The 12,244-nt window shown below is 53.3% G+C and overlaps 1 protein-coding gene across 3 annotated transcripts in view; it reads right to left on the bottom strand.

Annotated features, from left to right (window-relative positions):
• Window positions 1–212: 212 nt before the first annotated feature.
• Window positions 213–12,244, bottom strand: part of SETD1A (SET domain containing 1A, histone lysine methyltransferase) — a 29,231-nt gene continuing 17,199 nt past the window's right edge. For all 3 annotated transcript variants that reach the window (XM_077273877.1, XM_077273879.1, XM_077273878.1), the window contains exons 12-19: window positions 10,923–10,971; window positions 10,442–10,708; window positions 5,786–7,060; window positions 4,597–4,766; window positions 4,409–4,519; window positions 4,212–4,331; window positions 1,383–1,520; window positions 213–1,286 (exon numbers count right to left, since the gene is read on the bottom strand). In XM_077273877.1, coding sequence (XP_077129992.1) covers window positions 1,113–1,286; window positions 1,383–1,520; window positions 4,212–4,331; window positions 4,409–4,519; window positions 4,597–4,766; window positions 5,786–7,060; window positions 10,442–10,708; window positions 10,923–10,971 — 2,304 coding nt within the window. In that variant the 3' untranslated portion in view covers window positions 213–1,112. The remainder of the gene's footprint in view (window positions 1,287–1,382; window positions 1,521–4,211; window positions 4,332–4,408; window positions 4,520–4,596; window positions 4,767–5,785; window positions 7,061–10,441; window positions 10,709–10,922; window positions 10,972–12,244) is intronic.

Below are 12,244 nucleotides of genomic sequence, written 5' to 3'. Positions count from 1 at the left end.
GGATGGTCAGTGACTGTCACGCGATGCTCTGCAAGGAAGACACTCTGCATCTGATACACCCGACCTCGCTCTTTGCCCGGCCTTGAGATAAGCGGTGACGCCGTCACCTCTGACCGTACTCCCAGGAGATGCGGAGTCAAGGTCTCCGTCCGTCCAATCACTGCAGCTTATCTCGTCCTCCCTGCCCCCCTCTGAAATAACGAGGCAGACGCGGGAGCGTACATAATAAACTCGTGTTTCTACAAGAAACAAAGCAGTTAATATACAGAATATACAACGTTCTCAAGCCCTGAGCCCCTCCGCCCTCCCCGACCCCCCACGGGTACAACAATGGCGTCTGCCACGCCGGACGTCAACGGCACAAACGGGGGGAGGGGAAACCGAAAAGGGAAATATCTGAAGAGCAACGCCGCTCACCCTCCGGCTTAAAATAATAATGGCCACTGAATGAAGTAAATTATGGACCCCCTGCAGCCTCATCCTCTGCCAATAAGGACCCCCGGAGGGGAGAGCGTCGTTTCAACCTTAAAATCCAATTGGAATAAATAAAACAATAAAAACCAATCGGGGGAAAAAAAAAAGCTAAAATGTGACGTCGGCGCGGCGATACCGTGTGTGGCGGGTCTGTAGACACTCAGCGTCGCTGCACGCCGCGCACAGGGCAGGGTCTACATTACAGCTGCGGGGTCGTCGCAGACTCAGCTCTGGGGTCTATGTACAGGGCGTAGTGTATATACAGAGACAAGGGGTGACTTGTGCGTTCTGGGGTCGGGGTCCGGAGGGTCTTGGGCTTTGAGGTCGGCGATGGGGGGGCTGGGAGGGTCCGGATCTCTCGCCCGCTGCCCGCCATAAATAACATAATCCCAGAAAGGAATAAAAAAACAGAAAACTAAAAATGTATAGAAAAAAAGGGAACCAAAAAAAAAAAAATAACCTATACATGGAGAACGTGGTGACGGCATGAAGGGTGCGGGGAGCTTGGCAGCAACGCGCTCAGGCGTTGTGTTAAAGTGCCACGGACGGGTCAGGCTGGAAACTAAACATGGCCGCCACTGTACCGGTAAATGCCCCCCGCGCTCCGTCCACACCGGGGGCCGCACGAGCCTTTGGCGTTAGTTCAGGGTGCCCCGGCAGTTCTCGGTGCCGCACAGGCAGGGAATCTTGTTCTCCTCGATGGGGAACTTGTAGTCGTAGGTGATCTCCTCGTTGACGCCGATCGGCTGCTTGGAGTAGATGACGATCTTCTTCTGCGACTCGATGGTGATGACTTTGGCGTAACAATTAGGCTGCAATGGAACGAAGAAGTGTAAAAGGGAGCGGACGCTGTGTGCAGCCAATTGTTGGGCAGCTCGCTGGCATGTGACCGGCCGGCGGCAGCTTACCGTGCAGCAGTGGTTTATGAAACGCGCCAGGTTTCCACTTTTGGTGGCGTCTATGATGGTCTCGTGGTCCACGCGGAACAGGTAGCTGCTGCCGATCCCCTCCTGTGCGTAGCGCTTCTCCTTCATGTCGGCTACGACCTGCACAGACACCTCGTTACGGCACACCGATATCACAGGTGCAGACTTGTTACAGTGTGTCAGCCGTACACCGCTGTGATAAGGACTGGCCCTTTAAGTTTATCATTCTGCTGCTCCGTCCTCAAGAGCTCGCAATCTAATCTGCCCATTACAAATGCGGAAAGACCAGATGTGATCCGTCCTCACACAGAAGCCAACAGGGCGGACAACTGGTCCCAGCAGACAGAACCGCCCCGACCTAATCCGGAGGGAACTCGCCCGGCCAAGAAGTGCGAGCAGCTCCCGGACACTACTGCCCCGCACCATCGCCCCGCGGCCTGGGATGATGGGAGTTGTGGTCCTACAGAGATCCCTAATACTACCACACCCCATCAGCCCCGCTGCCTGTGATGATGGGAGTTGTGGTCCTACAGAGATCCCTAATACTACCCCACACCATCAGCCCCGCTGCCTGTGATGATGGGAGTTGTGGTCCTACACAGATCACTAATACTACCCCGCACCATCAGCCCCGCGGCCTGTGATGATGGGAGTTGTGGTCCTACACAGATCACTAATACTACCACACCCCATCAGCCCCGCTGCCTGTGATGATGGGAGTTGTGGTCCTGCACAGATCGCTAATACTACCCTGCACCATCGCCCCGCGGCCTGGGATGATGGGAGTTGTGGTCCCGCACAGATCCCTAATACTACCACACCCCATCAGCCCTGCTGCCTGTGATGATGGGAGTTGTGGTCCTACACAGATCACTAATACTACCACATCCCATCAGCCCTGCTGCCTGTGATGATGGGAGTTGTGGTCCTACACAGATCCCTAATACTACCCCGCACCATCGCCCCGCGGCCTGGGTTGATGGGAGTTGTGGTCCCGCACAGATCCCTAATACTACCACACCCCATCAGCCCTGCTGCCTGTGATGATGGGAGTTGTGGTCCTACACAGATCCCTAATACTACCCCGCATCATCAGCCCCGCTGCCTGGGATGATGGGAGTTGTGGTCCTACACAGATCCCTAATACTACCCCGCACCATCAGCCCCGCTGCCTGTGATGATGGGAGTTGTGGTCCTACACAGATCCCTAATACTACCTCACACCATCAGCCCTGCTGCCTGTGATGATGGGAGTTGTGGTCCTACACAGATCCCTAATACTACCCCGCATCATCAGCCCCGCTGCCTGGGATGATGGGAGTTGTGGTCCTACACAGATCCCTAATACTACCCCGCATCATCAGCCCCGCTGCCTGGGATGATGGGAGTTGTGGTCCAACACAGATCCCTAATACTACCCCGCATTATCAGCCCCGCTGCCTGGGATGATGGGAGTTATGGTCCCGCACAGATCCCTAATACTACCTCACCCCATCAGCCCTGCTGCCTGTGATAATGGGAGTTGTGGTCCTCCACAGATCCCTAATACTACCTCACCCCATCAGCCCTGCTGCCTGTGATAATGGGAGTTGTGGTCCTCCACAGATCCCTAATACTACCTCACCCCATCAGCCCTGCTGCCTGTGATAATGGGAGTTGTGGTCCTCCACAGATCCCTAATACTACCTCGCACCATCAGCCCTGCTGCCTGTGATGATGGGAGTTGTGTTCCTACAGAGATCCCTAATACTACCCCGCACCATCAGCCCCACTGCCTGGGATGATGGGAGCTGTCGTCCTACACAGATCCCTAATACTACCTCACATCCTCAGCCCCACTGCCTGGGATGATGGGAGTTGTGGTCCTGCACAGATCCCTAATACTACCTCACACCATCAGCCCCGCTGCCTGGGATGATGGGAGTTGTGGTCCTACACAGATCCCTAATACTACCTCACACCATCAGCCCCGCTGCCTGGGATGATGGGAGTTGTGGTCCTGCACAGATCCCTAATACTACCCCGCACCATCAGCCCCGCTGCCTGGGATGATGGGAGTTGTGGTCCTACATAGATCCCTAAAACTACCCCGTACCATCAGCCCCGCTGCCTGGGATGATAGGAGTTGTGGTCCTGCACAGATCCCTAATACTACCCCGTACCATCAGCCCCGCCGCCTGGGATGATGGGAGTTGTGGTCCTACATAGATCCCTAATACTACCTCACACCATCAGCCCCGCTGCCTGGGATGATAGGAGTTGTGGTCCTGCACAGATCCCTAATACTACCCCGCACCATCAGCCCCACTGCCTGGGATGATGGGACTTGTGGTGCCGCACAGATCATTAATACTACCCAACATCCTCAGCCTCGCCACATGGGATAATGGGAGTTATGGTTCTACATAGATCTCAGATACTACTCCACGTCTTTAGCATCGCTGCCTGGGATGATGGGAGTTGTGATTCTACAAAGGCCATAACTCCCTTAACAAATAAATGTTGTCACTGACAGCAAGCAGAGGCAGTGAAAGTGATCAGGAACTGAAATCCAAAGTCTAGAAATCATATTGCAGCGGGATTCATTCCACAGCGTCTGAGCACTCTGTACAGAGGATGCGCTGGCCCTTTAATAGGAACGCGGCGTCACATTCCCTCCTGTGTTGGTGACTCTATAGTTAGCCGGGGGCGCAGGGAGCAGCGGGCTCGGCTCTGACACTACCACTCCCAGCAGGCACAGAGCCGCCGAGCTGTCAGCTCGGACAGTAAAGGAGCAGCGACACCTGGTGGTCGCTCCCGGTATAACCTCACCTGCCGTATGTTCTGTCCCACGTATTCTATCACCATCTCGTCGGCGGCGATGGGCTCCATAGCGAACAGACCCCACTCGTGAATGCGACTGCGGCCGAATCGTAGCTTCTTCTTCCGGAACTGCAAGATGAAGCGAGAATAAGCCCCTGCACACGGACCAGCTCGGCAGTGCAGCGGCCCCCGGGGGTCCACATTACCTTCAGTTGGTTGAGCTTCAGTAAGTCGCTGTCCAACAAGGAGAAGGAGCCGATGGCGTTGAGGAGACGTCTCTGCTCGGAGCGGCGCTCAGACAACACGCGGTTAGTGCCCTGGAAGATAATACAGTAAGGTCAGGCATTGGTGCGGCGGCGCCCCCCGGTGGGAGGAGGTGGGAACAGACACAGACCTGGGTGTCGCTGTCCAGCTCGCGCACAGACACCGGGATGACGTCCAGATACTTGTCTTTGTCCTTCTTGCTGATGGCGTAGTAGCCCTCGCTGCGGGCGCAGCCGGTCTGGTGTTCGCGCAGTCCGTCCTGACGGTTCCTCCGCCGCTTGGGGTCCGCGATATTGGTGAGTGAGAACGGGTTAAGGAAGAATAGTGACGGAAGAGAACCCTCATCATCATCATCATACGCAACCATCATACAGAACCCAGATAATAAAAAACGAGAAAATAAACCGAACGAGGACGTCGGCACCAAACGAGGACGGCGGCCCCGAACGAGGAAAGCGGCACCAAACGAGGACGGCGGCACCACACGAGGACGGCGGCACCACACGAGGACGGCGGCACCACACGAGGACGGCGGCACCACACGAGGACGGCGGCACCACACGAGGACGGCGGCACCACACGAGGACGGCGGCACCACACGAGGACGGCGGCACCACACGAGGACGGCGGCACAACACGAGGACGGCGGCACCACACGAGGACGGCGGCACCACACGAAAACATCTTAATGTTATTTAATTGGAGGATAAAAAAAATTAATTATAAATTTGTAATAAAACCTATATATATATATATTTGTGTTACCATTTTCTGAGACCGGTCGCAGGAGCTGCGCGACTTCTTGGTCTTTGCGCCCAGGGCCGGCGTCTTTATTGATTCCATTTTCGGGCGGTTGCATTGACTGATATAAACCAGTTCCGACGATTCGATTCTCGCCGTTTACCGCGTGGGCTTTATCCATTTTAGGTCTCGATGGATCGGACTTTTACGTAATATATAATAAATCTATCTGGATTTTTGTGCTGGGTTAAGGGGACACACTTATTCTTTTCCCCGGGGGGCTTGAACCTGTGATTGATGGATCACATCTTCTATATTCTGAAGTAAACGGTGAAACTGAAGTTCTCCCACGAAGCTCGGTCACTGGAGGACCAAGATGGCAGCTACGGGGGACCTTCTGTGGACTCCTGCTGGAGGCTCCACTTACAGAGCCCTAACCTGCAATCTGGAGAACCCTGACACCATGGAGGGGTGGCTGTTTGACCCTGTAAGACCCCTCGGGATACGACTTTCTCCCTCCGCCAGCCACAAGCCGCAGCGGTCGCCCCCCCCTTGTGAGACCCTGATGTGGAGGATATTGGTGTGGGGCACCCAGTGGGTGTCGTTCAGCCAGTCTGTGCTGTGGTCCTCCTGCAGGAGCCTCTCGTACGTGTCTCTTAGGAAGACTAAGTCCTCGGTGTCCAGCCCGCTGTTCCAGATGTCGTAGAGGATGGTCATCTGCTCGAACTCGCTGCGGATCTCGTACTTCGGCGGAGACCGGAGCGGAGCAGAACGCCGGTTCCTGTGGGACCTCAGCTCCCGTGTGCACACCCAAAAGTCGTCTTCTTCCTCATCGTCCTCATCCTCCTCCTCTGTCGTGATTTCTCCCGGCTCCGTCACCTCCTTCACTTCTTGTTGTCTCCGTTTCTTACTCTTCGACTCCTCGCGGGCGGATTTCTCCCCAATTTTCCTTGGAGATGTCAAGTGTAAGTCCCCGACATCACAGATGCCGTCACCACCCTCCAGGCCGAGCAGCAGACCCCCGCCCACGCACACCACTTCCTCCGGGGCCTCCAGCACAGGCTGTCTGAGGTCCACGTGGAGGAGCTCGCTGGGCTTCTCCAAGTCTACAGATATCACCCGATGCCTCTTGGACGGCTGCTTCAATGCGGCAGGGTTAGAGGCGTAGCTGTGCTCCAGTAAGATCTGCCGCACCGGGGCGAAGAGAAGGTCCTCGGCAGGGTCCGGCTCACACGGCTCGTGCACGGGCGGTGGTGCTGGAATGGATAGTGCCTTCACCTCCTCCACATGGTCATAGTCCTCCTCCATGTATTCTTCTCCCTCCTCCTGTAGAGCGTCCTCGTGTCCGGAGCGCGGTGGATACGACTTCACCAGACACGCGTGGTCCCATGGGAGGTTTAGGACCGTCACCTGCTCCGGAGGCCTCTGCTCCGGCGGCTCTTTGGCAGGAGGTGGTGGCGGCGTCACCAGCTCTGGTTTGGGGACCTGGAGACTCTGTGTCGACAACGCAGTTGGAGAAAGAGTCCTGGGGGACGGGAGAGGAGGCTCCGACACTAAAGGAGGATGAGGAGGAGGGGGGATCGCCTCTGGCTCCTGATGAAGGACTTGTGAGATTTCAGGAATCATTTTCTCTGGGACCAGGTGATTGGGGGGTTTACTCTCCGCAGGTTCAGGCTCATCTTCTGGCGCGAGGAGGAAGGTGACAGTCTTGCGTCTCTTCTTGGGAGGAGGAAGGAGCGGCAGCGGAGGAGATGAAGGGGTGCAAGGCTTTGGGGGTGTTACAGGAGGTGGAGGAGGGAGCGGTGACACTTCTGTACTGGGCTCCTCCTTAATTTCCAGATTGAGAGACTTATCTGAAGATGAATGAAGAAAGAAAGAAAAGATTATAAATTCAAAGACAGAGACGGATCCTGCGTTACCTCTTGTATTATACTCCAGAGCTGCACTCACTATTCTGCTGGTGCAGTCACTGTGTACATACATTACATTACTGATCCTGAGTTACATCCTGTATTATACCCCAGAGCTGCACTCACTATTCTGCTGGTGCAGTCACTGTGTACATACATTACATTACTGATCCTGAGTTACCTCCTGCATTATACCCCAGAGCTGCACTCACTATTCTGCTGGTGCAGTCACTGTGTACATACATTACATTACTGATCCTGAGTTACATCCTGTATTATACCCCAGAGCTGCACTCACTATTCTGCTGGTGCAGTCACTGTGTACATACATTACATTACTGATCCTGAGTTACCTCCTGCATTATACCCCAGAGCTGCACTCACTATTCTGCTGGTGCAGTCACTGTGTACATACATTACATTACTGATCCTGAGTTACCTCCTGTATTATACCCCAGAGCTGCACTCACTATTCTGCTGGTGCAGTCACTGTGTACATACATTACTGATCCTGAGTTACCTCCTGTATTATACCCCAGAGCTGCACTCACTATTCTGCTGGTGCAGTCACTGTGTACATACATTACTGATCCTGAGTTATATCCTGTATTATACCCCAGAGCTGCACTCACTATTCTGCTGGTGCAGTCACTGTGTACATACATTACACTACTGATCCTGAGTTACCTCCTGTATTATACTCCAGAGCTGCACTCACTATTCTGCTGGTGCAGTCACTGTGTACATACATTACTGATCCTGAGTTACATCCTGTATTATACTCCAGAGCTGCACTCACTATTCTGCTGGTGCAGTCACTGTGTACATACATTACATTACTGATCCTGAGTTATATCCTGTATTATACTCCAGAGCTGCACTCAGTATTCTGCTGGTGCAGTCACTGTGTACATACATTACATTACTGATCCTGAGTTACCTCCTGTATTATACCACAGAGCTGCATTCACTATTCTGCTGGTGCAGTCACTGTGTACATACATTACATTACTGATCCTGAGTTACATCCTGTATTATACCCCAGAGCTGCACTCACTATTCTGCTGGTGCAGTCACTGTGTACATACATTACTGATCCTGAGTTACCTCCTGTATTATACTCCAGAGCTGCACTCACTATTCTGCTGGTGCAGTCACTGTGTACATACATTACTGATCCTGAGTTACATCCTGTACTATACCCCAGAGCTGCACTCACTATTCTGCTGGTGCAGTCACTGTGTACATACATTACATTACTGATCCTGAGTTACCTCCTGTATTATACCCCAGAGCTGCACTCACTATTCTGCTGGTGCAGTCACTGTGTACATACATTACATTACTGATCCTGAGTTACATCCTGTACTATACCCCAGAGCTGCACTCACTATTCTGCTGGTGCAGTCACTGTGTACATACATTACATTACTGATCCTGAGTTACCTCCTGTATTATACCCCAGAGCTGCACTCACTATTCTGCTGGTGCAGTCACTGTGTACATACATTACTGATCCTGAGTTACATCCTGTATTATACCCCAGAGCTGCACTCACTATTCTGCTGGTGCAGTCACTGTGTACATACATTACATTACTGATCCTGAGTTACATCCTGTATTATACCCCAGAGCTGCACTCACTATTCTGCTGGTGCAGTCACCGTGTACATACATTACATTACTGATCCTGAGTTACATCCTGTATTATACTCCAGAGCTGCACTCACTATTCTGCTGGTGCAGTCACTGTGTACATACATTACATTACTGATCCTGAGTTACCTCCTGTATTATACCCCAGAGCTGCACTCACTATTCTGCTGGTGCAGTCACTGTGTACATACATTACATTACTGATCCTGAGTTACATCCTGTATTATACTCCAGAGCTGCACTCACTATTCTGCTGGTGCAGTCACTGTGTACATACATTACATTACTGATCCTGAGTTACCTCCTGTATTATACCCCAGAGCTGCACTCACTATTCTGCTGGTGCAGTCACTGTGTACATACATTACATTACTGATCCTGAGTTACATCCTGTATTATACCCCAGAGCTGCACTCACTATTCTGCTGGTGCAGTCACTGTGTACATACATTACTGATCCTGAGTTACATCCTGTATTATACCCCAGAGCTGCACTCACTATTCTGCTGGTGCAGTCACTGTGTGCATACATTACATTACTGATCCTGAGTTACCTCCTGTATTATACCCCAGAGCTGCACTCACTATTCTGCTGGTGCAGTCACTGTGTACATACATTACATTACTGATCCTGAGTTACATCCTGTATTATACCCCAGAGCTACACTCACTATTCTGCTGGTGCAGTCACTGTGTACATACATTACATTACTGATCCTGAGTTACATCTTGTATTATACCCCAGAGCTGTACTCACTATTCTGCTGGTGCAGTCACTGTGTACATACATTACATTACTGGTCCTGAGTTACATCCTGTATTATACCCCAGAGCTGCGCTCACTATTCTGCTGGTGCAGTCACTGTGTACATACATTACATTACTGATCCTGAGTTACATCCTGTATTATACTCCAGAGCTGCACTCACTATTCTGCTGGTGCAGTCACTGTGTACATACATTACATTACTGATCCTGAGTTACCTCCTGTATTATACTCCAGAGCTGCACTCACTATTCTGCTGGTGCAGTCACTGTATACATACATACATTACTGATCCTGAGTTACATCCTGTATTATACTCCAGAGCTGCACTCACTATTCTGCTGGTGCAGTCACTGTGTACATACATTACTGATCCTGAGTTACATCCTGTATTATACCCCAGAGCTGCACTCACTATTCTGCTGGTGCAGTCACTGTGTACATACATTACATTACTGATCCTGACTTACATCCTGTATTATACTCCAGAGCTGCACTCACTATTCTGCTGGTGCAGTCACTGTGTACATACATTACATTACTGATCCTGAGTTACATCCTGTATTATACCCCAGAGCTGCACTCACTATTCTGCTGGTGCAGTCACTGTGCACATACATTACATTACTGATCCTGAGTTACCTCCTGTATTATACTCCAGAGCTGCGCTCACTATTCTGCTGGTGCAGTCACTGTGCACATACATTACATTACTGATCCTGAGTTACATCCTGTATTATACTCCAGAGCTGCACTCACTATTCTGCTGGTGCAGTCACTGTGTACATACATTACATTACTGATCCTGAGTTACCTCCTGTATTATACCTCAGAGCTGCACTCACTATTCTGCTCCATGTAACACGGTTGTGGACCCCCCGCTGTGCGGAGTGAGGACTTACTCAGTGTCAGATCTTTTTCTGTGAGGGGCTTCAGTGGTGGGGGGCTGGGTGGTCTCAGAGGTTCAGTAACTGTCGGTGTTACAGGAGCGTCCTCCTGGTCCTCCTCATCATCAGAGGACGCAGGCGATGATGAGGATGAGGAGGATGATGATGATGAGGACGATGAAGAGGAGGAAGACGAGGACGAGGTGCTGCTGTCAGATTCGCTGGAGCTATCGCTGTCATCGGACACGATCTTGTTGGACAGTTTGGCGAGCGGCGTCTCATCTGGAGAAAAAGACAACGGTAAAAACACGAGGGCCGGACACCTACAACACCTGCACACCGGGACTGGTGAATCCAGGCTCGTTATTACAGCACCGTCCCTTTAAGAGAGAGCCCTTTATTATGTCAGCTTCTTTTCTGGGCTGCTTATTATCCCGAAACACATAACCACCCTGTACATGTGTCCCCTCCGGGCGAGCACCATGTGAGTCCTCACCATCGGAGTCTTCATCTTTACTACTGAAGTCATCGTCATCATCCTCGTCCTGCAGACAAAACACAATAAGGCTCAGGTCCTGCAGGGGCCGCACCATGGCCGCGAGGCAAACCGCGCAGTACCGACTCTGCTACTTCCGTGGAGCGAGCACACTGTGCCCACTCACCCCTCTCTGTCCTCTCCCTCCTACTGCACACCCCTCTCTGTCCTCTCCCTCCTCCTGCCCACTCCTCTGTCCTTCTCCTGCACACCCCTCTCTGTCCTCTCCCTCCTCCTGCCCACTCCTCTGTCCTTCTCCTGCACACCCCTCTCTGTCCTCTCCCTCCTCCTGCACACCCCTCTCTGTCCTCTCGCTCCTCCTGCACACCCCTCTCTGTCCTCTCCCTCCTCCTGCACACCCCTCTCTGTCCTCTCCTCCCTCCTCCTGCACACCCCTCTCTGTCCTCTCCTCCCTCCTCCTGCACACCCCTCTCTGTCCTCTCCCTCCTCCTGCACACCCCTCTCTGTCCTCTCCTCCCTCCTCCTGCACACCCCTCTCTGTCCTCTCCTCCCTCCTCCTGCACACCCCTCTCTGTCCTCTCCCTCCTCCTGCACACCCCTCTCTGTCCTCTCCCTCCTCCTGCACACCCCTCTCTGTCCTCTCCCTCCTCCTGCACACCCCTCTCTGTCCTCTCCCTCCTCCTGCACACCCCTCTCTGTCCTCTCCCTCCTCCTGCACACCCCTCTCTGTCCTCTCCCTCCTCCTGCACACCCCTCTCTGTCCTCTCCCTCCTCCTGCACACCCCTCTCTGTCCTCCTCCTGCACACCCCTCTCTGTCCTCTCCCTCCTCCTGCACACCCCTCCCTGTCATCCTCCTGCACACCCCTCTCTGTCCTCTCCCTCCTCCTGCACACCCCTCCCTGTCATCCTCCTCCACACCCCTCTCGGTCCTCCTCCTGCCCACTCCTCTGTCCTCCTTCTGCACACCCCTCCCTGTCCTCCTCCTCCACACCCCTCCCTGTCCTCCTGCCCACTCCTCTGTCCTCCTCCTGCACACCCCTCTCTGTCCTCCTCCTGCCCACTCCTGTCCTCCTGCACACCCCTCTCTGTCCTCCTCCTGCATACCCCTCTCGGTCCTCCTCCTGTACACCCCTCTCGGTCCTCCTCCTGCACACCCCTCTCGGTCCTCCTCCTGCACACCCCTCTGTCCTCCTCCTGCACACCCCTCTCCTCCTGCACACCCCTCTCTGTCCTCCTCCTGCATACCCCTCTCGGTCCTCCTCCTGTACACCCCTCTTGGTCCTCCTCCTGCACACCCCTCTCAGTCCTCCTCCTGCACACC

Source organism: Ranitomeya variabilis, chromosome 7 (genome assembly GCF_051348905.1).
Source record: "Ranitomeya variabilis isolate aRanVar5 chromosome 7, aRanVar5.hap1, whole genome shotgun sequence".
In the NCBI taxonomy this organism is placed as follows: Eukaryota; Metazoa; Chordata; class Amphibia; order Anura; family Dendrobatidae; genus Ranitomeya; species Ranitomeya variabilis.
The sequence above is the reverse complement of the archived record's forward strand: the minus strand, read 5'-3'. Positions and strand labels throughout refer to the sequence as shown.